Source organism: Mixophyes fleayi, chromosome 6, assembly GCF_038048845.1.
Source record: "Mixophyes fleayi isolate aMixFle1 chromosome 6, aMixFle1.hap1, whole genome shotgun sequence".
NCBI classification, from domain to species: domain Eukaryota; kingdom Metazoa; phylum Chordata; class Amphibia; order Anura; family Limnodynastidae; genus Mixophyes; species Mixophyes fleayi.
In genome coordinates, this window is record NC_134407.1 from 47,684,608 (window position 1) to 47,711,587 (window position 26,980).

Sequence of the window (26,980 nt, forward strand, 5' to 3'; positions counted from 1 at the left end):
ACTAAGGTCAATTTAATAGCAGCCAATTAACCTACCAGTATGTTTTTGGAGTGTGGGAGGAAACCGGAGCACCTGGAGGAAACCCACGCAAACACAGGGAGAACATACAAACCCCACACAGATAAGGCCATGGTCGGGAATTCATCTCATGACCCCAGTGCTGTGAGGCAGAAGTGCTGAGCACTAAGCCACTGCGCTGCCCCATATTCATGCAAAGGAAATACAATGTAATTAGTGAGTGAGTTAAATGTTGCAATTAAGACTGTGTAACCCACCTCAGGATCTCTAAGAGGAAAACACAGGCTACAGTGCTCCCCTCCATAATATCTGCTTACAATACAGGTGTTATAAAGAGGATGGTGACATATAATGGAATTACTGTAATACAATCTGATGCACTTTTTGCCTTGAGAAAAAACCCTTGTGGTAAGCCAGAGTGGCATTATGAGGGTGGGAAGGAGGAATCATCATCATCATCATCATTTATTTATATAGCGCCACTAATTCCGCAGCGCTGTACAGAGAACTCACTCACATCAGTCCCTGCCCCATTGGAGCTTACAGTCTAAATTCTCTAACATACACACAGAGACAGACAGGGAGAGAGAGATGCAGACAGACTATTGTCAATTTGTTAGCAGCCAATTAACCTACCAGTATGTTTTTTGGAGATAAAGGAATAAAGGAATAAAGGAAACCGTTTGTTTAAAACATAGCTCTATTTCAAGTGTTACAGATACTGAGATGGCCCCACATGCATCCCCAAACTTAAGTTTTTTCTACACATAAAAAAGCGTATTTACCGCCATATGCTGAGGCAAACACATCACAATATACATCCAGCTCTGCATCAGTAGCATATGTGTGAAACCAACATCATATACACGCAACCAGGTCCCAAGCACAATAAAAGTTTATTAACACTTGTTTTGATAGTGAAAGACACATTCGCTATTAAGTTTTATTTTTTAAAAAAACCTCTATAATATAGTAGGTATAATATTCCTTATCACAAACGCAAAACTTTTTTTTAAAATACACCCACAAAATCATAAAATATAGGCATGATCAATGAAGAAAGCATTAATCAACCTTAGAAGTGAATTGGCAATCAGTCAATCACAAGAGGCTAGCTAGTGCTGGAGACGGTCATCGTCATCTTCAGCGCGTATTTGCACCATCTCTCAGGTACCCGTAATTGTTACGCTACTGATAGGCGTATATGCATCTCCATGCAGGTCTGCTATGGGGGCGGTCTATGTATGTTAGACCGCCCCCATCCCACGTCTCCAGTCACAAGCTGGCACATGGGTCAGATATAAGCATATCTACAGACATGCATATGCATTCAGCTTGTTTTGTGGGCAAGCCCGGTACAAATGTGTGGATTTTACACTATGCAAGCGGGTGTAACTCCAACTCCGCATCAAGCCCTTAATGTGCTAAGTGGGAATTTATACCCTACATAAAACATAGGTAATTGTTATCTCTATGTAAATTTACCCATGTTGCAAACTATAAGGATATCAATGATGAGTATGGTGACCATATAAATGCAGAGGGTAAAGCTGGACATAGAATACAATGGAATTTCAACAATCTTAATTATATAAACAAGGAGGCATGTTATTTGTCATAATATAGTATAAGCATATAATTGACAGGTGTTTATATGTTTAGGGATTATCTGCTATGTACAGTGTGAGTAATGGTAGATAATGAATTGTAACATTCAGAATATAGTTTACCAGTTATATATTGTATAAGAGGAAGAACATGCAAATCGCTAGAGTGTAAAAACATGCTAAAGAAATGTTTGTTTTCATGTGGAGTCAAATGATACTTTTGTCTTCCTCACAGTCCCAGAACTACCATGAGCACAGTGGATCCAGCAGATACAGGGCCTGATTGTGAGTGGGGCCCTGTCAATGCTGGTGCTTCCCCTCAAAACCCTGTAGTAGATCCCCGCTCATCCCTGGGGCCCCCACATTATCTCCTCAATTACCACTCTGCTGTGAAAACATAAGAATCCTTTTCTGAGAGGTGCATGTGCATTGGGGCCACCCTCTTTCATTTTTTTTTAGAGCAGTGCAAGGGGCCCAGACGGTTACAGTTGTATCATGGGGCCCCTACCCAAACTTTGCTATGAGAGCCAGCGCTACAGTGTTCTGACCCTGATACCTCATCCTTACTTCATGAGGAGCACACACTCTCTCCCCACCCAACATTTTGTTCGAGGTCGAAGGATTTGAGGGAGTATTTTGTTTTTTGGTTGTTGCTGTTGTTTTCATCGAAGAGCACGGTCATTGCTTATGTTCTCACCAGGTACTCCCATTTATTTTATTAAACATGCCTGTTGTATGTAATGACAACAATTTAATGGACAGAAATATAGCTACTTTTTCTGAAATAACACATGGCCTCAGGGGCGAACGGAGGATTGTCGGGGGGGGGCCCCCGACCCCCAAAAAAAACAACCCCCCCGCGAGTTTCTTCAGCGCTGTCCTATACAGCAGCCGTGGCGCTGTCTAAGAAGCGTCCGCGGCGGTGCTGTATAGGACAGTGCAGCTATAGCGGCCACTTAGTTAGCGCAGGGGGGGTTTCTGGAGACTCAGAAACCCCCCCCTGCGTGCACCACTGGGCCTTGCATTAGCTGATATACACATAAAAATATATGTGGAAAAATCCACCAGGTGCATTTTTTTACAAACCACCAGGAATACTGAGTACAATATATATGATAACTATAGATATTACACCATTAGCAATATATATTTGTAGTAGCCACAAACAGTTGCCAAATAATACTAAGACAAACAAATTTAAAGGAAGTTCTGAAACAGAATTTAGGTGTTTAAAATGCTTGTAGCATTAAGTAAAATAAATCACTAGAACTAAGCTATACTACAAATGCTAACAAACCCTTTGTGCATTTCATGTCTGAAACCTAAAGGATACTTTTCAAAGGACAATATATAATGAATATATGTAATAAGTATGTTTAGCTTTCTTTGTATCTTAACCAAACAGAAAATAGATCAAAACTGCAGTCTTGTCTTCATGCACAAGTGACTTAATGGGGCATATGAATACATGAGCCTATATTCTATAATAATCAAATAGGGGGCCAAGTTATGAATCTCCGAAGAGGTTTAAATCCCCCAAAAACTGCATTTTCAGGGGATTAATGGATTATCAAGTAAAGTGCTTTTCCCCATCGCAAAGTGTGCAGGGCCTTCAGAACCTGTATTATAGATTATTCGCTGGGACAGGATTGTATCAAAGCCACTTTTAGGGGGGTATTCAATTGTCGGCGGGATTGCCGAAAATCCTGCGGTCCGCGCCGGATTACTGTTATTACGGTAATCCTGCGTGGAAAAATCGTTAATACGGTAATTTACTCGCTGGATTTCAGCTGGAGCTGCGAGCTGAAATCCAGCGAGAGATTACCGTATTAACGGTAATAGTTTTTCCGTGCTCGAACCCGCAGACAATTGAATACCCCCCTTAAAGTTAATACATTTTAATAATTATATAAATTATTTATTATTACTGCGAAAAGAAATGATAATAAACTTATAGGAAATGTGAGGGGTCATAAATAGACATCTAGGTTCCTTTAATGTTCTAGGAAAGTAAGGCTGGGTACACACTACAGGTTTTTCAGTCGATTATTTGGCCAATCAAACGATGAGCGACGGTTCGGCCCGATATTGCATTAGTGTGCATTCTCCAACGATGAAAGATTATCGTTCCAAAGCACATCATATTATTTGATTTTTAAACCGGAATAAATATCTCATTCAACAATGGAGCAATGTCGTTCCAATTCTGCAGTGTGTATGGACTCACGACCGGCAGTGTGCATAAATCTCTATGGAGTATGCAGAGTCACAATCTATTCAGTCGATGGTTATGACAGATAAAGAGCACAGATCTGAAACCAAATCTTGTAAAACGTGTTTAGTGTGTACACATGGATCTGCAAGCTGATAGTGGACTTTTTTTTTACAGTTGTTGGTAAAATTGTTAATGCTATTGCATCGGGAGAAATTATCTATAGCATGTACCCAGCCTAAGTGATAAACAGCATAAACAGATATTATCACAAGTGATCACCATAATTTGCCCTATGACCCATTCTTTTAACAACATACCATTCCTTGTATTGTTGCTCTGAACTTTTACAACCTTTACGGCAGTGGAAATTTCAAAACACTGAACAGCTCAGCAAATAATTGAGTTTCCTTGAACATTTTGAAAATGAACAACTACTAAATGTGACACAACAACACACAATTATGAACATTATTGAAATACCCCACAAAGCCAAAAGAACACAATTTAGTAGACTTTATACTTCTTTTAGCTTGTTAACTAGCCCATTTTTTAGTATTTAAAAAAAAAAATCAACAAAATTCAATTTATGAGCACTGCAGTGACATTTAATTCAATTTGTTTCTTCAAAATATTTCTATGTGGGTCAGAAGAGATTATTACTATATTAGGTAACTTTATGCCAGTTTTTGTCTATAGTTCAATTGTAAATTGTACTACTGAATAAAAGTTTTCCATTGAAAAGGATATTGCTAGGACTGATATTAATATTGACTATAATAAAAGAGATAGATAGATAGATAGATAGATAGATAGATAGATAGATAGATTGGGCAGCACAGTGGCCTATTGGTTAGCACTTCTTCCTCACAGCGCTGGGGTCATGAGTTCGATTCCCGACTATGACCTTATCTGTGCGGAGTTTGTATGTTCTCCCTGTGTTTGTGTGGGTTTCCTCCAGGTGTCAGGTTTCCTCCCATACTCCAAAAACATACTAGTAGGTTAATTGGCTGTTATCAAAATTGACCCTAGTCTGTCTGTGTGTGAGTATGTGTCTATATTAGCGAATTTAGATTGCAAGCTCCAGTGGGGCAGGGACTGATGTGAGTTCTCTGTACAGCGCTGCGGAATTAGTGGCGCTATATAAATAAGTGATGATGATGATAGATAGATGATAGAAAATATGCAAAACTATTATCAGTAATATAGTCTGGTTGTAAGTAATAGAATAAAAATAGTTATAATTTTACAACACTGATGTCAATAATGCAATACAAACATTAAAATGACAAGAACACATTTACATGTCAGGGGTAGGCTGAGATTTTGGCTGCTGGCCATAACATCACTTCACCCAAATCAATGTGTAGCACTGGAATTTTTATGTTGTGTATGTCTCCTCCAGTATACATAGTTGACAATCAACTTCTAAGGTAAATTAATGCAGGAATTGCAATGGCGTTCTTCATTGTTGATATTCTAGACAAATCGTAATAAACTGCAATGGAAGATATGTCCGCATTACAGCAATCCGTGATTGCATTCACAATTGTACTCACAATGTTTCTTTCCGTCAATAATCTTCATTGTAATGTACAGCGGTGGAATCCCAGCAAGAGACAGCCCTTCAACTATACAATACAGCTGATCAAATGAGATGTGACCTGGACCTTTGCATTTCAAGACTGTCCTGTCTGAAATAACTAAGAACAAGGTCACTTTTTTTTTTCCCTGCATATAAATTGCGAAATGCCCGGTGAACTTAGCTTTCTGCACACGGTATTTACCATACAGCCACAAAGCCATGCTTCCGGGCTCCTGATTGGCTAATCAGCAGCCCGGCCTCCCATGGTGTCAGTAGGTGTGTTTGGTCTTCCGCTCATTTCATTGGCTGAGCAGAGCTGGCATTTAACTCTGCTTTGATTTTTAAGTAGTCTACTGACTACACGCTCACCAATCCACCCCCTGCTTGTACTATAGTGTCAGGAAGGCTGTAACTCCTGATACAGGGAGGGAGGGATCCATAGCTGCACTCACCAATTCCAGTATTCCTGAAATACTTGTCTGCAATATATCCTGTTCCTAGGAGCTGCTGGGACATTTCCAGTGGGGATAGTGTGGCTGCCATGCTTTTTAATTAAAATTGAAGGTGTTCATTCTGAAGGCAGAAACAGCGATTGCCTTATTCACATGAATGTAATATGTTATTCAATGTTGCGTTTTAAAATGCCAGACGCAGAATAGTGACAGACTGCGTCCACCACGGTCGCACCTGCAACCTACGAGAGAATTACTTGTCTGTGGCTACTTGTCAGGAGAGTATAAAATATTGCTTAGTACTAAAAACATCGATTTCCAGCTCTTCTTAACATCTGCAGTGCGAGAGAAAAGTCGGAAGCGTCTCTTGCATAGCTCTGCAGTGTACACAGTAGGATGAAAAATAGGGAGGAGGCTGTATAGTTTACTTGCTAATAATGTATCGAAATAGTATATTCCTTAGATAGTACCTAACTACCCAAGATAATCTCACATACTACAACCATAAGCAATGAGGGGTGTAAATGCAAAGGAACACCATTTTATAAGTGTGTGCATTAAAAAAAGAATGCAGAGCATGTGTCATGTTATGCAATATGATCCTGCTATTAGATTCTGCTATAAGATACCGTAGTCGTAAAATGAAATTGAATTGCAGGAAAAGCCTACAAATTAAAATTTGCTATCCAATATATAAGATTAATAAACCATCACAGATTAAAGATGGAGAGCAACCCCCAGTCTGCAGAAGCAATGCAGATGGAAAGTACTGTGGAAGCTCTTGGAAAGCACAGCTTGTATTCACTGCATAAAATGTGGCATGGTGGGAATTAGATCAGTGAATGACAGCTCTGCTTCCCTAGAGGTTCTGAAGAAGATGGGCAATAGGGGTCCTTTGCTGTCTGGCCTTGATAGTGGAATAATACAACATATATTGGATGTCACTGTCAGTGCACTTGGATACAGGACCACCATAGTAGCCACTTACGGGGTCTGCTTCTTCTGCCTGAGTCTAGCCTCCTTCTGATCCTGCTTTTCTTGGCTGGGGAGCCCTGATGCAGGGTGTCCGTGAGTGCTCGATGGTGCACCGGTCCATGGTCACCCAGGCCCCGGCTGCTTTCCCCGTTGCTGAGTAAGGGGGTCTCCGGTGGATGGAATCCATTCTGGAAGTGCGAAGCTGAGGCCGCCTCAGGCTGCGCATGATCTCCCATCACTGCAAGGAGAAGCTCGAGGAGGGGGCGTCACTGGTGTCTGCTGACAGCTGCCGCCCTCCTCCCGCAGGACTCCGTGTATCACTCAGCACTCCGCCGCGAGCAGCGCTAATACCTTGTCCCTGCTCGGTGACAGCAGCGAGGTCATGTCATCTAGGTCCAGTACCCGACTGTCGCCGGTGCACAGTGACGTCACGCACCGCCCCCCGCATGACAGAGGGCTCAGAGACAAGGCTAGAGACTTACTAGTAGGATAGCCCATTGTATTGTACGGTTTCCTTTCACATGATCGGTATACGAGAGTGAGTGAAGGAATTTATTCCATAAGTCACTAAAGATTCCTACACTGTCAGACACCATTATCATACTTAACAAGTGCCTCATTTTGAAACCAATGTGCGATACATTTCAATATAATCAATATTTTGTGTTGTGCATATTAAGCTCAGGGCCGTAACTAGGGCTGTGCGATAGGGGCAACCGCCCAGGGCGCAACGCTGAAGGGAGGCGCTGTTTAGGAATGTTTTAGGTTCATTTGGTTAAAATTAATGGCTAAGGGGGCGGCATTTGTTTTTCTCGCCCCAGGCGCTAGAATTCTAAGTTACAGCTCTGATTAAGCTGCTCCCACTTTCTCTAGTATTTATCACATAGTTGCCTACTCTCCCGGAATGTCCGGGAGACTCCCGAATTTTTGGGAGTTCTCCCGGACTCCCGAGAGAGCAGGCAAAAATCCCGGAACCAGCATCTTCCCGTTGTTGTAGAAGGTGAGGCTAACTGCGACATCGTGGCCCCCCCCCCCCCCGCTACGATTGGCCAGCATTTCCTAAGATTGTCAGGGGGCGGAGCCTAGCAGCACACCGCGTGTGGCCACGCCCCCTTGACGGACCCCCTCCCGGAAAGCTGGTCTCAAAAGTAGGTAAGTATGATCTATCATACAAATCCCTATAAGCAATGCTGCTCTGCTATATTATTATTATTATTATTATTATTATTATTATTATTAACCACACAGTGTCTGTAGCGCTGTACAGAGACAAACAATAGGACAGTACAAGGTAAAACAGCACGGTACAGTTAACAATAGGCACTATAACTCCGGAAGTTCAAAGCACAGTTAAAGAGACAGGATGAAAGGTTGAGGGTAAGGGATATTCAGGGCCAGATTAAGTGAATGGAGGCCCCTGGGCTAAGGGGGCCTCCATTCCCCTGTGAGGCCCGCCCTCTGAGCTGCCTGCCGCGCCCCCCCCCAAAACGCTTACCTCCTTCACCTGTCACTGTAGTCCTTCCGTGGTGCGCTGTAAGCTCCTTACTGAGGAGGTCTCATGAGAGTGAGACTTATAGTCTCATTCTCACTAGATCCTCTCAGTAAGGAGATTACTGAGCGCTGGGGAAGGACTACAGTGACAGGCTGAGCAGCATTGATTGGTCGGGGGGCGCCCCACCCTCGCACCGATCAATACTGCTGCTGAGCACTTTCAAGGGCCTACCATAAGAAAATCACTGCATTTCGAAGATATGATTTGCTCCAATTGTTAAGGAACAAGTTGGCATTTGCTAAGGAGCAGTGGTTTGCACTGGCCGATGGGAACAGTTGGACAGAGTGAGAGTATGCTTTGCCCCATACAGAATTGGCTTACTGATTTGCCTAGTTTTGTGGAGCAAAATTATTAAAATGAGATAAAACGGTGCAAAGGACAATTTGTTTGCACCATGACTAGCTTTTATCTAGTGGGAATGATTTTTCGGCAAAAACTGTAGATTAGAGTGGAACAATCATGTAAGATATGTACATTTGGGAGACCTTCAGTCTTGTGGCTTTTGTATGGCAGACATCCAATCTTGTCACTAGTGCATGTCAAAATCTGAGAATGCGATGTCCCTTCTGACACTGATCTCCGGAGTTCCTTATGTTTTGTAGCTAGTGCCTTTTACCATTGCACAGAACTGAAAACTGTATTATACACCAAAAACGCAGCTTGCGTTAAACTCAACATGAGCCCCTGACTGTATAAGTGAAAAAGAATGAAGGTGTCTACTAAGTATTCAAATCTCATTCAGAAAATTTTATTATAAAGTGGAAAGTATCCGTGTACCAATGTGCAATAATTAATTAGAGCTTATCTGAATTACTGTTAAAAGATGCAATTCTCCCCCTTGATGAAAGATGTCTTCTTCAATTCATACCAAACAGAAAAACTAACATAGTGTATTATAATTTAAACTACCTTTAATCAATACAATAGTAAAACACTTGCATGTACATTTAAGAAAAGATAAAAACCCTTATCTGATTTAATAAAGACCCCCAGGTATTGGAGCCTGGTCTGATATTGCACTTCCTTCCAATGGTTTAGTTTCAGGTCTCTATTTATCCTCAGGTATGGTAGAGAGCTCTTTATAAGTCACTAGCAGAATACCCGGCGTTTCCCGGGATTTAAAGAATGTTTATTTACAAAAATCAATCTAAATATTAAACATACATGTAAATATCATGTTAAAATTGGACCAGTAGAAGGTGAAAAGTGAAAATGTCAAACTGTATTTGAACTGTATATGATGGAACGAACCGATAAACAATTACTTCAAAACAGCTTAATAAACTATATTTCTCGTTTCTTCATTTGGGGCAAATACATACAAATTTCTTGGTGATCCAACTCTTGAGCACACAACGTAAAATTGTGCATGAGAAAAGCGAGGTGATTCCAAGTTGACTCCAGCTACATGTAAAGATTGTCCTTGGGCCTTATTGATAGACATGGCAAAAGCTAAACGAACTGGAAATTGTAGACGCTTAAATTGAAATGGCATATCAGATGGAATGAGAGGTATGCGTGGAATGAAAGCATTGTCACCTTTTGCACAGCCTGTCAAAATAGTTGCTTCAATGAGATGAGAATTGAGCTTTTGGACTACTAATCTTGTACCGTTACAAAGTCTTGGAGGATTTAAATTTCTGAGAAGCATAATGGGTGATCCAATCTTCAGTACCAGGTTATGTGGTGGCATTCCGGGAGGTTGTAAAGAGTTTAAAAATTCAGTAGGATAGTGCACAGCCTCATTTTCTTCAACAACGGTATCTATTGATTTGTATAATATGGCTTCTCCAGGCAACTCTTCTTGAATCTTTAAGTTGATGTTGTTTACACAATTATTTTAGTTACTGGATGAAGCGGCATTAAACCATTCCCAATATTTAACAAATGATCAGCAAACTGACCGTCCATTGTGTTGCCATGCAGAGAAACTCTTATATTTGTGGTTAGTCGCAAAGTGCGAACATGCCTCCAAAGATGTGATGATTTAAGGCATGCATTAATTTCATCCGCCATTCTTCCTTTTGGAATGACCGGCAATGTTTGTCGAAAATCTCTAGCCAATACAACAGTGACTCCACCCATTAGTAAATCATTGCCTCTTAAAAATTGAAGTGTTTGATTGAGGGCCTGTAAAGCATTTTTGTGTGACATGGTGCATTCATCCCATACAATGACCTGACAGAATCTGAGCTTTTTCTGTTCGTTTAGTGATATTGCAGACGGGAGTTTCACTTCGGGCCAGATTAAGCGGTAACTTGAAAGCTGAATGTGCTGTTCTTCCACCAGGGAGCAAAGTTGCAGCAATTCCAGAAGAGGCCACAGCAATAGCTATCTTGGAATGTACTCGAATTTTAGCAAGTAACAACTTGATGAGAAACGTCTTACCTGTTCTTCCGGGTGCATCCAGAAAAAATATATTTCCCCTTTTTTTTTGGAACTTCTTCCAAGACATTGTTCCAGACATTCCAGAGTTATGGTCGTTTTCGATGATTTTTACCCCCCTCGCCACCCCCACCCTTAGGAGTGCTAGGGGTGTCTTGCCCCCACAATATTTGTTGTCAGACTGTAAGTCATATGTGTACCAGGTTTGGTGTAAATTGTTCCAGACATTCTAGAGTTATGGTTGTTTTGGATGATTTTTAGCTGTTACCCCCCTCGCCACCCCCACCCTTAGGAGTGCTAGGGGTGTCTTGCCCCCACAATATTTGTTGTCAGACTGTAAGTCATATGTGTACCAGGTTTGGTGTAAATTGTTCCACACATTCCAGAGTTATGGTCGTTTTCGATGATTTTTAGGTGTTACCCCCCTCGCCACCCCCACCCTCAGGAGTGCTAGGGGTGTCTTGCCCCCACAGTATTTGTTGTCAGACTGTAAGTCATATGTGTACCAGGTTTGGTGTAAATTGTTCCAGTCATTCCAGAGTTATGGTTGTTTTCGATGATTTTTAGGTGTTACCCCCCTCGCCACCCCCACCCCGTAATGAATTTCAATTTTAAATTTTTTTAGTTGCCTCCGTCATGTTTTAATACACTCGTATGCAAAATTTCATGATCTTCGCTTGAAAAATGTGGATTTGTATAGAAAGACAGACAGAAGGACAGAAGGACAAATTTTCTCTTTTATATATTAGATTAGGTAGTGTTCCAAAATATAAACACACAAAATCACATATCCTTCCCTCATTTCTCTCTCACATTGCCATCTCATATATCCCTATTGCCCCCCCATCTCTCTTACATTTTCAGGCTACTGAAATGATATAATGTCCCCTATACTCAAGATGCTTAAACACAAATACAAACTACTACATGCATATTGCTAGTGTTTTTCTATATATTGGACCTGAATTATTTTGGAGCTCAATCTGCACACAAGTTGCATTTTTAAAACAAGCACAGAACTTGAGCGTACATGTGTTCCTATTCAAATCTAAGTGGATCTCAAGATACGTTTCCAGTTGAATCTAGATATAAGTGCACTCTGCCTAATCATTACTTGTCGTATGTTAACAGACAGAACAGACTACAGGATACGTATATGCATATGTGCAATATCAAGTCCCATCAGAATGCATGCAAATTAAATTATTATAGATGAAATTACAACTCATGATACCATAATCATTAATTAAATGAAGGTTTATTTTAAAAAGTTGTTTTTTTTTACATTAAATACATAAATCAGGGTGTTCTTAATGTGTACTGTACATACAATCCATTTTTCTAGTTTCTCTTCCTGGCATACACATTTTGTGCTATCTAGTGGCACGCATATGTGTAGTTCTTAATACAAAGACTATGCTGTGACAGTCATCACTATCCATTGTCACTTACGTTTGTCATGTAGCTAAATGATGCAGGTAAGAATCACGTACATAAGAAGAACCCTTACTTTGAATCGTCTGCATCTGTGTTGGTACACCCTTACTGTTCATCCGCCCCTTCCCTCCCTTGTTCTACCCTTCAAGTTGTAGACAGACGGATGTATCATTTGCGTTCGTACATGACTGGCATGCAGTTGCATTCATTGGTGTAAAGTCTATTTCTGAGCATGTGCAGAGCTATTTCACGCAAAGGGACTTCCGAACATGAATCAGGCCCATTGTGTCTATTATTTTGCAATGTCCTGTGTGTTAAGAAATATGATCTCTCCTATTCATCTGAGCTGTCAGCAGTGCATTACAGCTGCAACCATGTGTAGGATCAATCCTGCAGTTCAGCTGGTTGCTAGGTAAGTAGTAAAAAGCTTCTTTTCAGCTCCCAGTCCGGCTGCTGTGCTATTACTTACTACACACATGCAGCTAATTATCCTACAGTTTCTGATTGGTGCTGCTGCATTTATAAACCTCTTCCTGGCAGCATAGCAATGCTGGTGATAGTTCCTGCTTGACCTAGTGTTCCTTGTATCCTGACCTGTTTTGTTCTCTGTATTTGACCCAGATTGTTCTAAGGATTCTGCTGTCTTCTGCACTCCTGACTATTGGCTTTGTTAAACGGATTTACTCTCATATCTCTCCCTGCCCTGACCCCTGGCTTGTTTACAGGATTCTGCTGTCTTTTCTACTCGTGATCCCTGCATGTCTGACACTCTTGAGTTCTGCCAAATATATTCTGGTTACTCACTACCTGCTACCGTGAGCTGTCCACTCCATCAGACAAGTGCCAGACTACTCTGCATTAACCTCTACCTGTCTGGCTCTGAGTTCTGCCAACAATATCCTGGTTGCTTACTACCTCCAACCGTGTATCGTCCACACTACCGGGCAAGTGCTGGATCAACAATTGGTAATACCAGAGCTTAAGTCCTGGTGGTAACTGAGTACTGTGGAACATATCTAATTCCTCGGAAAGGGGGCTGCTAAAGGTGAGGATCTCACAATACTCCTTCCTTAACACTGTATCTACTAAAGAAGTCATATTGTGTGATAATAATATATAACTAGTCGACCACAGCAACATTTGTAAGCCCTGCTTCTGTTTCTTTTAAAGCCAAAATTTCTCACCATCGCCCATCACTAGATTTAAATTGGCAATACATGAAAAAAAAATTACGTGTAACTTCTCCTCCCAAACAGCTTACCCAACCCTAGTGCTGTCAGCCTAGGGATTCCAACCCCAAGCTGACCGACTGGGGCCGGTTTTGCATTATGGCAGGAGGACCTTACCCTGCGGGTTTCCCTGCTATAGTGCCACCTGCCCCGGCTAGCAAAGCCTAGTGCTGGTAATATTAAAATCAGGGGGGGACCCCATGCTATTTGTCCCCTCAATTTTGCTAGGATTAGCAGTAGGGTTGGTTAAGCTGTGTGGGGGGTGCACACGTTTTGTTTTTTTGTACATGTATTGCCATCTGTTTTTATTTTCATGTATTGCTGTTTTAAATGTAGTGATTTGTGTCAACATTTTGAATGTTGACTTTACAACCCAGTTCACATTTTACATTTCAACATTTTAACTGTCGACATTATGACTGTCAACATGTTGGTGTAGACATCATAACTGTCAACATTTCAACTACATCCCTTATAAATAGCAACCCTATTTACTAAGACTCCCATTACATATTGAACAGTATTGATCTGATGGAAGCTTGTGCCACTTGATTCCTCCATACTCCTATCATTCTGCTACCTATAGTTGCTTATTTAGACTAGATATGGCCGTTATGTCTATATGCCCACTAGATAAGAACTGTATTCAGGCAGACAGCAAATCACCATTATTCTTTACTGAACGGCATTGCTACCAACGTACCGCTCCTGTTATATGACCACTAGATAAGAATTGAACTAGGCAGTCAGAAAATCACTTGTACTTCCAATAGGATGTTATCAGAACCTATATACTGCTCTGAATATAATAACATATGCCTCTAACAGCTTTGATATTCATACTTTAGTGGCTATATTATAGTTCACTTAGGGGAACTACAATTGCTCAGCTGGATGTAAGTTATTTGTGAATACAAACTACTACAAACAATTTTATTATAATTGACTGAGAAGTGTCAACGCTAATGCATAGATGTCTGTATAAATCATTGAATTACCAACTTTCTGATAATAATAGTATTATACTTTAATTCGAAGAGTACTGATTAGCTATAGGGATACTGATACTATTATATACCAGTTATAGACACATTGGGCCTGATTCATTCAGGAAAGTTAAGCAAAAAATTGAGTACGTTTTCTTACTCAAGTATTTTGAACAAAACCATATTGCAATGAAAGGGGTGCAAATTAGTTTATTATTTTGCACATAAGGAAAATACTGTGTTTTTTTTATGTAGCACACAAATACTTGATAGCTTATATGTACACTGCAATTTAAAGTTGATCTAGGACATGCTCTACCCCAAATATAAATTTGCCATCACATTTTAAATTTACCTCCCCCTCTAATGCAACATGGTTTTGCTTTAATTACTTACTTTTGCTTAAGTTTCCTTAACGAATCAGGCCCATGGATGTTATTAAAAAAAATTCTCTCCTTTTATGTCATAACCAATGACAAAGAGGGTATAGTTATGATCAAAATACTATATAATAAATATAAAATTGGACTTGTAAATAAACTGGTATTTACTTATCTTCCTTATCTTCCTTAATATAAGGAAGACCAATAGCTGCATTGTACTTTTAACAGTGGAGTCAATAAATCAGACACAAATGAAAGTGTTTATTATTCAGAATTAGTGAGATAGCAAAGCACTTGCAGATCTAAGGAGAACTAAGGGTGTGCACCAGCCACTTTTGGTGTTTTGGGTTTTGGGTTCTGATTAGCTTGAGGTTTTGGGTTCTGATTTGTTTTTTCAAAACACCCCACAAAAGGTTTTGGTTCTGATTTTGGGTTTTGGGTTCTGATTTTTTTTTAAAAAAGCATAAAAAGTGCTAAAATCCATATTTCAGTTTTTTTTCCACTCCTACACTATTATTAACCTCAATACCATTCATTTCCACTAATTTCCAGTCTATTGTGAACATCTCACACCTCACAATATTGTTTTTAGTCCAAAAGGTTGCACCGAGGTAGCTGGATGTCTAAGCAAAGCGACACAAGTGGGCACAAACACGTGGGCCATCGTAGGTGGCTGTGTAGGCTTGAATGGCAGAGGACGTTGATGGCATTTCATCGTCTATGTCATGACTAGTGGCAGCAGCTTCAGCATTAGGAGGAAGTGGGTCTTGATCTTTCCCTACTTTATCCTCCAAATTTTTGTACTCCATTATATGCAGCACAAGAGAGCATACCCCTAAACCACACACACTTTGGGACTGCATAAACACTGAACGTAGTAATATAGATTGCAGTTCCTATTTTTTGGGACTGCTGAAACAGTGAACGTAGTAATATAGATTGCAGTACCTATTCTTTGGGACTGCAGAAACTGAACGTAGTAATATAGATTGCAGTACCTATTTTTTGGGACTGCTGAAACAGTGAACATAGTAATATAGATTGCAGTACCTATTTTTTGGGACTGCTGAAACAGTGAACGTAGTAATATAGATTGCAGTACTGCAAGAACAGTGAACGTAGGTAAATTTAGCAGTAGTAATAATTCTGGACTGCAAGAACAGTGAACGTAGGTATTGCAGTACTAATATTTCAGGACTGCAATAATATATTGCTCTAGAATTTTTTGATACTTTTTAAATTATTTTTTAATAATTTTTTTTTATTTTTTTTGTATAATTTTTTTTTAATTTATTTTTTTATTTTTTTTTAGGAGTTTTTAATAATTATAAAATTACTATGGACTTAGCACAACAAAGCACAGGACTAAAGCACCACTGGACTCAGCAGGACAGACACTGGCCAAAGCACCACTGGACTCAGCAGGACAGAGCACAGGACAAAAGCACCACTGGACTCAGCAAGGACAGACCACTGGACACAAGCATAAAGCACCACTGGACTCAGCAAGGACAGAGCACTGGACACAAGCATAAAGCACCACTGGACTGATCACGCAGGAGCACCACTACCCTACAACCTCCCTCTTCCCTGATGTCAGGCGAAATGAAGATGGCGGCCGCAAGCTGAGAATTTATGACATCCGAGTCTCGCGAGATCTGACGCAACACTTGGATGTCATAGCCTCGTTTCGGATCTTTTTGCCGGGCAGAAGTACCCGAACAGTGCTCGGATCCCGTTGGGGAACCATAATTATTTTTAATGCACATCAATTAACTTGTGAAACTTTAATAGAACATAGATCCTGGAGTGCCCTGATATACATTTCTTTGTCTATTTCTTCAACTGTTCAGAGGCAAAACAACGCCTACACACTATTTCACTCACTAAAGCAACACATTGCATGTCTCAACATATCTTTGAACTTGGTAATAATGCAGGAAAGCTTTTAGCCATGTTAATGAGACATACATAAATAATCTGCCACATTATTCCGGCAGTATACAACACAGATAATGTTTTAGTAACAGATGTCAGAGCTGTAAACTACTGTTTTGACGAGATTTACTGAAACATATACAAAATGAGTCACAGTTTCTTGTGAAGAAACTCATTATCTCTTCAATACAAATACGCTCATTAAAGGCCACATTTAGAGATAGAAATACATTCAAGTAGAAGGTGAAATTTTGCACCTTGGATAAACTGTGTTGCACTGTAGATGGGCGATTTGGGCAGCATGGCGGCACAGTGAATAGCATTGCTACATCATAGCCCTGGGGTCAGGATTTAGATTCCGACCAGGGCACTATCTGCGTGGAGTTTGTATGTTCTCCTTGTGTTTTCATGGGTTTCCTCTGGATCCTTCTGTTTCCTCTCACTGTCCAAAAAGTGTGTGTGAGAGTGTGCGTGTGGTAGGGATTTAGAATGTAAGCTTCAATGGGGCAGGGACTGATGTGACCCTGTACAGCACTTCATAATATGATTGGCCATGTATAAAGAAATAATAAACTGAAATGTGCTTACAGATTTAGACTTAGGAGGGGGCGTGTTCTAGTTCAACTTTAAATCGCAGTTTGAAAATAAAGTTGTCCAGTATTGGTGTACTACATTCAAACACTGGCAGCATTTTCAATGCATGCCTAATAAATGCATCTGCACTACTTGCATCTCAACATTTGTCCAGGTGTAAATTTGTACCCTTTATCTGGATTTTGTCACAATTCTTAACGCCCAAATTGTAGCATGTGCTGAGCTATTAGAGATGAAACAGGCCATAATGTCTTTTCTCAACTCTAGAACAAATGGCACCGATGGATTTACCAGTAGAGTCAAATAGATCTCAACTGGATACATTGGGCCTGGATCTTAACTCAAGAAACTTCTTATTTCAGTCTCCTGGAAAAAAACATGTTACAATGCAAGGGGTGCAAATTAGTATTCCAAAATGAACTCCATTAATGCAAAAGAACTTTTTTGTAAGATGGAATTCCATTTTTCTTTACATGCTCCTGAAGCTGTAGTGAAGGATGGACTTTTGGTTATTTTTAAACATTTTGGTATGAAGTGGTTAGCCTGGTATTGCTCCAGGGTTACCACCTCCCAGTAAATCCTGTTTTCTTTGAGTAATGTACTTACCAATTTCCACAGAACTAGATCATCTTCACTTATATCAATGGATTTCTCATCCTTCTTGAATATGACCTGTATGAGGTTTCACCTGTTGATCATATGGGGAAACATGATGTACTAATGTTTTTTGTTGGATTGAAAAAACATTTTTTTTTTTACCTGCATGTTTCTAATGTATAATAAAATTATATTGATATTTTACTGCCAGCTACCGTCCCCGCACTGTGCATACGTGCCAGGGACGGACGCCTGTCTCTGTTCCGAATCGTGTCCCGTTGCCTAGCAATGGGATGCACTTCCGGGTTTTGCTGCACGCACATGCGCAGTAGGGCTACGTCCCGTTGCCTAGCAGTGGGACGCATCTCTCGCCATGTCGGCGGTCAGGTGCATCTAACTGCGGAAAATCATCTCTTACCTATCAGAGGCCATGTTAGGGTATATTAGGCACCTCCTAGCATCAGTCTGGTGCCAGAGTATTGGTTTCACCAGCTCCAGCGTTCTGTCTCCTGTTCCCTTGTTCCCATTACTTGCTATATGGCAATCTATCATTCTAATCCTCTATTTATCCGCAGACATCTGGTTCATTCACCAAAAGGATCGCACATTCCGTATGCTAGTTATGGATGATAGGGAATAAATGGTTAGAATGATATTGTCTGTTTAATGCTAATAGACCAGTTTAAACTAGTCCTTGGTGGGAAAATTAGTATTAATCCTCTAGAGAATTGACCCCCACCCTTGGAGGGTGTCGTTTGAACTGACCTATGGACTGCCTTACACTGGACCGTCCTGAAGCCTGAACCTATGGAAACATGCCAAGTCATCTGTATTTTTTTCACTGTATCACTGAGTGTATATAACAGTGGCTCTGGGACCAGCAGGCAGTCACATTGACCACAGCCTTCAGGATTGATGACTGTATGCTGGACCCAGCATTGCGCAGCACCTCGCAGCGTATGTATCGGCTCTACTGTACTTATTTATTGAACTGTAATACTTTTGCTTTTGCTAAATAAATTACTTGTGTTTTGGAACCACACAAATCGCATAGACAATATTAATAGGAAAACGATGCAAGTACTTTAATAATTTGGGGGCTCGTCCGGGATCACAAATCGCATAGACAATGATTATTGGAAAACGATACAAGTACTTTAATAATGTGTTCTGTCCTGAGACCTGCCCAGCTCTTCAGCTAAGCTATTTAAACCTGCTCATTGCATAGGCCTGTGCCAGTGTATCTGCCTCCAAACCTTTACTCCAGTGCATATTGTGGCTAATTCTTGTGTATCCTGACCCAGACTGTTCCTGACTTTTCTTCTGCCTGTCGTTTGGTACTGTGTATTCCTGATAGCTGCTGACCTGGCTTGTTCTGACAACTTTTTGTTTTTTTGATTTGGCATTCTGCAGTCCGTTGTGTACCAATCCCGGCTACGTTGACCAATCTCTTGCACTTTGTACCAGCTTGTCTCGCTTGGAGGCAGCACAGAGGGCCGTGACCTGCGGTATTACCTGCAGCAGAGCGCAAACTTCCTTGCGTGGGTCCTTGGTGAAAAGCAATGGTTCGTTAGACTCTGTCTCTGTTACTGTCAGCGCTAATCCAGGTGGCCGAAAGTGAATCCAATATATCTGCTAGAATTGTGAAACAAATGCTGTAGAGAAAGACTCAATGCTATTATATATCGAGGCTGCATGCAATGAGGAGGGTTGCAAGTCCAATAGAAAGAACTGCCAGTCTATTAGAGAATGATGACAGTCTGACAGAGCTGCTATTTTATGAGAGAGAGCTGCTAGTTTTGCAGGGAGAGTAACCAATCTAAGGGGCATATTCAATTAGAATTCACACCCGTGATTATGAATGTTGCAGTACCGGGACCCGTGCAGTTGAATATGCCCCTAAAAGTGAGATCTGCCAGTGTCAGAGAATAAGCCACCAGTGACATGGTGGGATCTGTTACTGCCAGAGAGATCTTGTCCAGAGGTTCAGAATTAGCCTAACTCCAGTCCAGGTGCCCAGACGCAGTCCTCATCTAGTCCAGGTATCCACTGGGGGTTCAGATCTGGCCCAGGTGTCCAGAAAGAATAATTTCAGTTATCTGCATGGTGTCCTGATTTTTTCCAAGTGCCTGCATTTGCTATTACTTCTAGTCTTTACCCTAGAGAGGAAAGACAATGGGGACCCATAAGACCTTTAATCCTTACTTCAAGTGCCCACCAGGTCTCCAGAACTGATCAATATCCACAGAAGGCGTGAACAACGCACTAAATACTGCACCTCAGGACATGGGGCTGATCACCAATACAGTAGCCCACCTGAGCTAGAAAACAGGCCTAAAACAGCCAGTGCTACTCCTACCATCCTCTTCTACACATATTTCTGGCCAATACCATTGTGAGACTTTTCCACCCCCTCATCTTCTTTGGGAGAAATAAATTATCTTCATTATTCTACTTATAGAGGGACTTTAATGTAACTCCTTATCTATTTACTACAATCATCATAGTGGTATTAAATTTTACCTGTTACTTCATCGTTCTCTGACTACGGTTTATATGTGATACCCAGAAACTGTTGGACACTAGACCCCAGTGAAACAGGACTGTCTCACTGCAGGATACTGGAGATACTTTAAGACCCAGAAAAGTCCAGTCTGTGAGGGCTGCTGGAAGGTTCTGTGTTTGGTGTGACAAGAAAAATGATGAGACTGTGGAGACACATCATCATCATCATTTTCAAGGAAGATTCAAGGAAGTAGAGTAACAGAGAGAGGGCTGAGGAGCCATGTGAAAAGAGAATATAAAGAAAAACAGATAAAAAGAGGGACAGAGGAGCAGCAGTGAGCAGAGGTGGTGAGACACATTGTGAGGGAGATCTGAGACTGACATTAAAAAGTGTCAGAAAGATAACATTATAAATGGAAACTGATAAAGAGATAGACCAAGGTAACTGAAGAGGATAAGAGTGAGATATATTTACCTGTTTGCAAGTGACAATTACTGTGACAGGAAAAACACATATAGTTTCACATATTTATCAGAATATCAGTAGTATGTATTCCTCTCAATTTATAAGAAGAAATGTACTGAACATTTGGCTGATAGTTATGTTTAATCACCAGATAAGTGTGATGCGTGTCCAGTGACAGAGACTCCTACCTTACAGTCACACAGAACCTTTATTATAACTGTAACTAACTATCACCTCAGAGACATTCTCCATGTTGTGGTTGGCATCCATATTGCCTAGCTATATTCATTACCACAAAGACTACTGATTGTTCCTAGAGAAAGGAAAATAGTAATTGTTTTATCTGATATGCTGTATGTAGAAATGTAAAAATTATGTTTAAATCACGGTGATATTTCCATAACTGTTGCCAAAACACTCAAAGACAGTGAATATTGATTTAGATCAAAAGTAAAATATTTGGGAGTAGCATTGCTTATAACTAGAAAATTGTAATTATATGGTATTTTTTGCTAATCAATCAAAAACATTTTAGTAATATATTGTTCCTGAATAATACATTTGATGATAACTAATTTTTTGTGTCCTTCTTCTATTGGGGACCTGAGGGTGCTCTGTCCCACTGCCATGTTGTGATTCAAAGAACACCCGGAGACCAGTTATGATCCCCACTACACTCTAACAACACCTACCAATAGGAGTGTTACACATATGTGTTTTCTGTGTGTAAAAACTACTGCACATGCATTCCATACATCAGTAAGCAGATTTTGTTGCATCTTACACTTATGATTCCTTAGTGAGGGAAAGGATGAGCAAGTGTAGGCCGAGCATTGTAAGGACAAGTTCGGGCTTATCAGTCCACAGTTAAGAAAAGACTCAAGCGAGGTACCAAGGGACAAGAGTGGTCTTGAAGTCCAGAAGTCAAGCTAGGTAAATACATAAAGGTCAGACAAAAGATAGCAGTAATTCAAAAAGCTAGGAAGTAAAAACACAATTACATGGCAATTGTCCTAATGAAGAGGGGTCCCTTTTATAGTTCTAGGCAGGTAGAGCTTGAAAACATTATTGGAATGAATAAAAGATAGTCCAGACGTTCTGCACATGCACAGAACCGTTTGCTAGGCAACAAAGACGTGATGTCTACATTGGAGCATGCTGGGGAGGAGGAAGAAGCAATGGGACCTGTACAAGCGGGCAAGTGAAATGAAGAGGTTTGCCCTGACAGGTAAGGTGTGGCATGTCCAGAGTGAGGATGAACATGCCGCAATAGGTAGCCTCAGGGGTCATGACAGGCTGGTGCAACAAGACGCAGTGATGATAATATCAGCTGGATCACTGATAAATAACTTTTGGTATGAATTTATTTAAAGGAAATAGCGCAGGCCGCTGATTTATTCCCAATGCACTTATTTTTAATATTGTGTATGTTTTAATATAGGGAAATCTTTAATTTCTCTGAGACCAAGGGAGGAAATTCGTCTCTTGTTTAACCTTGCTATAGGATATGCCTATTTCTCATGTATATATCTGATACAATGGGCCTTTGTTTACAAAGTCTGCTGTGTATTGTGATGTGGGGAAATGACTTGTTAGAAGTTTAAACCTGTTTTTGGGAATGTATATTCTGCAACTGTTGGAACAAAAAGGTCTAATGCTAATCAGGCTTTTTGATGTGTGAGGTTTCACTTGAAGACAGAAAGGTTTAATTTAAAACGTGCTGCTACATTTCCTGGGTCTAAAACAAAGATGCCGGACATCACAGCGTTTCTAGAATTTCACAGATAAATGTAAATATCGTTAGCTTTGCAACGCAGGTAAAATTATGTTTCGGTAAGCAGGGTACATCCTGATTCTAAAAATAGCCTGGGCCCAAATCTGTATAAAATGCACTGACTTGTACACTGAAATATATTCTTCTGATTTCAACATCTGACTTGATCACTGGTACCACTAACCAGTGAGAGCAAATAAACATCCTGCTTCATAGACCTGCTTGAAAACATCTTCAATATTGCTGTATTCCTGTGACCAGCCGATTAGACCCTAGATCTAATACGTTTGCCAGCTGTTCTGAGGTCTGGACCCAAGCTTTTCCAGTACCACCACTCTGCCTGCTACTTGCAACTCTGGTCAGTGTGATAGGCCAGGGGGGATCAATCCACAGCAACCCTGATCTATAGTGAGAGGTCAGGAGTATCAGCCCAGGTACACCAGCAACGAGGAACACTAGCAGCGTGTCACAATAATAATAAAATAAATAATGATTGGCAGCACTAGCTAGTCATTTCTGACTGGTTGATTGCATCTTGATCCCTCCTACTGACAGTACTTTATTCATAAGTGTGGCTGTATTGTTATATGAGGTCATGACTGTCTATTTGCATTACTTAATTGTTATTGCCACTTGGACTGCAGCAGAAAACAAGATTAATATTTGATTTTTACAGGGGAAAGCAACAGATGATTGTATTTAATTGAATTGAATTTGTAATGGTATTTTATAGCTGTGTATGTATTTATTTATATTTTATATCAGTGGTCGAAGTCATAAATTAGAAGTAGCGATATGAAAATTTAGAGGTGGTGGTAAAGTGATATACCAGCGTATACAATCTTCTTCAACCATTCATCATAATCATCATCAATTATTTATATAGCGCCACTAATTCCGCAGCGCTGTACAGAGAACTCGTTCACATCAGTCCCTGCCCAATTGGAGCTTACAGTCTAAATTTCCTAACACACACACAGACATAGAGAGAGAGACACTAGGGTCAATTTGATAGCAGCCAATTAACCTACAAGTATGTTTTTGGAGTGTGGGAGGAAACCGGAGAACCTGGAGAAAACCCACACAAACACGGGGAGAACATACAAACTCCACACAGATAAGACCATGGTCGGGAATTGTACTCATGACCCCAGTGCTGTGAGGCAGAAGTGCTAACCATTTAGCCACCGGGCTGCCCAACCATTGTTTTCTATTGAAAATGCACCCCTCAAATCTATTACTAACACTGTCCTAAAACTATTCTCTCTTATGCATATGACACTTCATTACATTATTATATTGTTTACAAATAGGGTAATGTAAGTTTAGCATCTACTACTAACACTGTAAAGCCACATCTCCACGCTATCCATACGTATTCTCTACACTATCATGGTGTGTAAGTATATACGCTAGTCACCCTTAATGAAAACCTGGCACATATACTAATATTGTAGAGCTGGACGCATCATAAGTCAACCTGTTAGGCCTTGCCAAGAGCTACAACCATGAAGAAAGAACACGTCTCAGGGTGAAGGCATTGGGATTGAGATGGGAAGAAAATACTAATGTATCCAGCAGTGATAAATGGAAGCAGCTATTCCTTTGTAAAGTGTTAGTATCAGGTGATAAAATTGCCTGTTTTAATGACTGATATCTAATAAGTGATTACCTAATTATAACGGTGACTTCTTAGAGACCACAACATCAGGCTCTTATATTGCAAAATAGCTACATGTTCACTTGTGTCAGAACCTCTTGGAGCTTCATGAAGTACATCCAACTCCCCCCTCCTTTTCCATGAGCTTCTAACATAACTTTTATGATCACCACAATTCATTTAAAATGTTTTATTCTTATCAAATCAACACCCTCTGCATTCATTTGTAGCTCTTACTGGTCTAAATTTTTGGAGAAAAGATATGTGTAAATCTCTGGTGAAGTATTCACAGGACGGAGAGACCCAGAACATAATGACATCAATTGACCACAGTGTCGATTAAATGATAAACATTGTAATTATGTCACCAACATTTTTCTGGGCATAAACGTTGCTTCCATCAAATGGATACCCTGTATACAGCCAATGAATATGAAGCATGTGTGGAAGAATGAGGCAAATTCACAACCATCTGGGTGTCCTCATAATTGTATCATGATCCTTTCAAATCACATATGCCACCTTTTACAGTATTTTCTTCTGCCACCCCCCTTTTCAAACAATGAAACTATAGCTAGAAGTTCGTGCTGATTATCAAAGTCGTATAATTGGATGAAAGAAAGTATATTGATTAATGTTGTTTTGCGATCGGTACGCCACTTTTCATGGCGCAATCACACAATAAAGCACACACACATACACTTGCACTTTCACATTCACTTATATATATATTTCATTTTTAGAATAGTTCCAATCCACAGTCGTTTATTAACAATTGTTATTTAGTTTATAATTAAATATTGTAATGTTATATGTACATATTAGTGATATCTAGAGTTCAGGTCACAGGAAGCATGTCATGTTTGGTATCATTCTAATCCCCTATTTATCCGCAGTTGTCCAATTCATTCGCCAAAAGGATCGCACATTGCGTGTGTGAGTTATCGATGATAGGGAATAAATGATTAGAATGATATTGTCTGTGTAATGCTAATAGACCAGTTTGAACCAGTTCTTGGTGGGAAAACTAAGTATACATCATCTGGAGAGCTGACCCCCACCCTTGGAATGCTGACCCCCACCCTTGAAGAGGGTTGTTTGAACTGACCTTTGGACTGCATTACACTGGACCTTCCTGAAGCCTGAACCTATGGAAACTTGCCAAGTCACCTGTATTGTATTTACTGTAATACCAAATGTATATATACTGCTCCCTGGAATCAGCTAGACAGTCACACTGACCACAGTCTTCAGGACTGAAGGACTGTAGCTGGGTCCAGCAGAACGCAGCGTATGTATCATGTATCGGCTGTACTGTACTTATTTATTAGAACTGTTATACTTTTGCTTTTGCTAAATAAATTGCTAAATTGCTTGTGCTTTGGAACCACACAAATCTCCAGCTTTGGGATAGAACATATTCTGTATAATCACCTGTTTCCTTTTAGTCATATTAAAACATTTTATAAAATAAGGATGACAAAAAAGAAGACAATGGCAACTGACAATGGCAGCATTTTACATTGCAAACCAGTATAAAATGGAATGAAGTATCAGAATGGAAGAAATCAAATCATGTTTATTTAGGAATCAGATACCTATCAGGGAGAGCATTCACACAAACGTAAATTCACCACCCAAAGTTAAGGACACTCAAATCTCCTTATAGAATTACAGTAATTTTATACCCTGGAACAATGAAAGGAAAACAAGTTATAAGGTACACAAGGAAGTTTAGTTGGGCACACAGTTCTCTTATTAGTACACATACTTTTCTTCTTGGTAATTACACAAGTCTCAAAAATATCATAAGTTGATCATGGATTAATAGAAAACGTATTCTCTATTCTCTACACATTAAATAATATATGTAATTAAACATAATCCCTTAGACAACCACATCATTTTATACAGCATATGTATTGATGTTGTAATCATACTTTAAGAAATTAATTCATTTAACTCATGCAGGTCTGGATATTAAGATCTATTTCCACAGAATGTATAGATTACCCCTAGTGAGTCCCGCAGTGGATTGCCTCCGACATTCCTGGCAGTTTTGAAATTGTCATACATAAATATTGAGCTTTTTAGATGTATTAATAGTGGATACTGGCTTCATGACAGTTAAATTGCAATTAACCTTAGGCATCAACATTCTACTCACAAAAAAAGAAGAGCTAAGCAAAGTCGCAGACTCCCTGTCTCAGCGATGACTACAAAATCAGATTTATTTTTCTTTAGTCTTTTAATTCAAACAACATACATATTGTTTTACGCTGCTATATGATTAAGCATAACAAATAACATAAGAATATGTAATAAAAAAAATAAATTAAACTTGAATATTACAAATGAAAATGTGATCAATAACTATTATTATTTTATGATTATTATTATTATTAGTAGTAGTAGCAGTAGTATTATGATTTGCAAGTAATTTATGGCAATGCAAAATTCTAATTTTCAAATTGCGGTCCCTTAAAGACTCCCTTCCCACTCAGGAGAGCACTTAGTCCCTTTAAAAGCCTGAATTAATCTTTGCTGGAATTGTGTCTATTTTATCAGGAGAGGACCATCATTTTATGTGAAATTTCAAAACAATATTAATGCAAGGCTTCTGAA

At 39.9% G+C, this 26,980-nt stretch overlaps 1 protein-coding gene across 2 annotated transcripts in view; it reads right to left on the reverse strand.

Moving 5' to 3' along the window:
• Positions 1–7,264, reverse strand: part of PANK1 (pantothenate kinase 1) — a 39,036-nt gene extending 31,772 nt beyond the window's left edge. The window contains exon 1 of one of the 2 annotated variants that reach the window (XM_075216415.1): positions 6,863–7,264. In XM_075216415.1, coding sequence (XP_075072516.1) covers positions 6,863–7,085 — 223 coding nt within the window. In that variant the 5' untranslated portion in view covers positions 7,086–7,264. Of the gene's footprint in view, positions 1–5,396; positions 5,659–6,862 lie in introns of those variants that run through there. The other variant, XM_075216414.1, reaches the window with a different exon arrangement.
• Between the last annotated feature and the right edge of the window lie 19,716 nt (positions 7,265–26,980).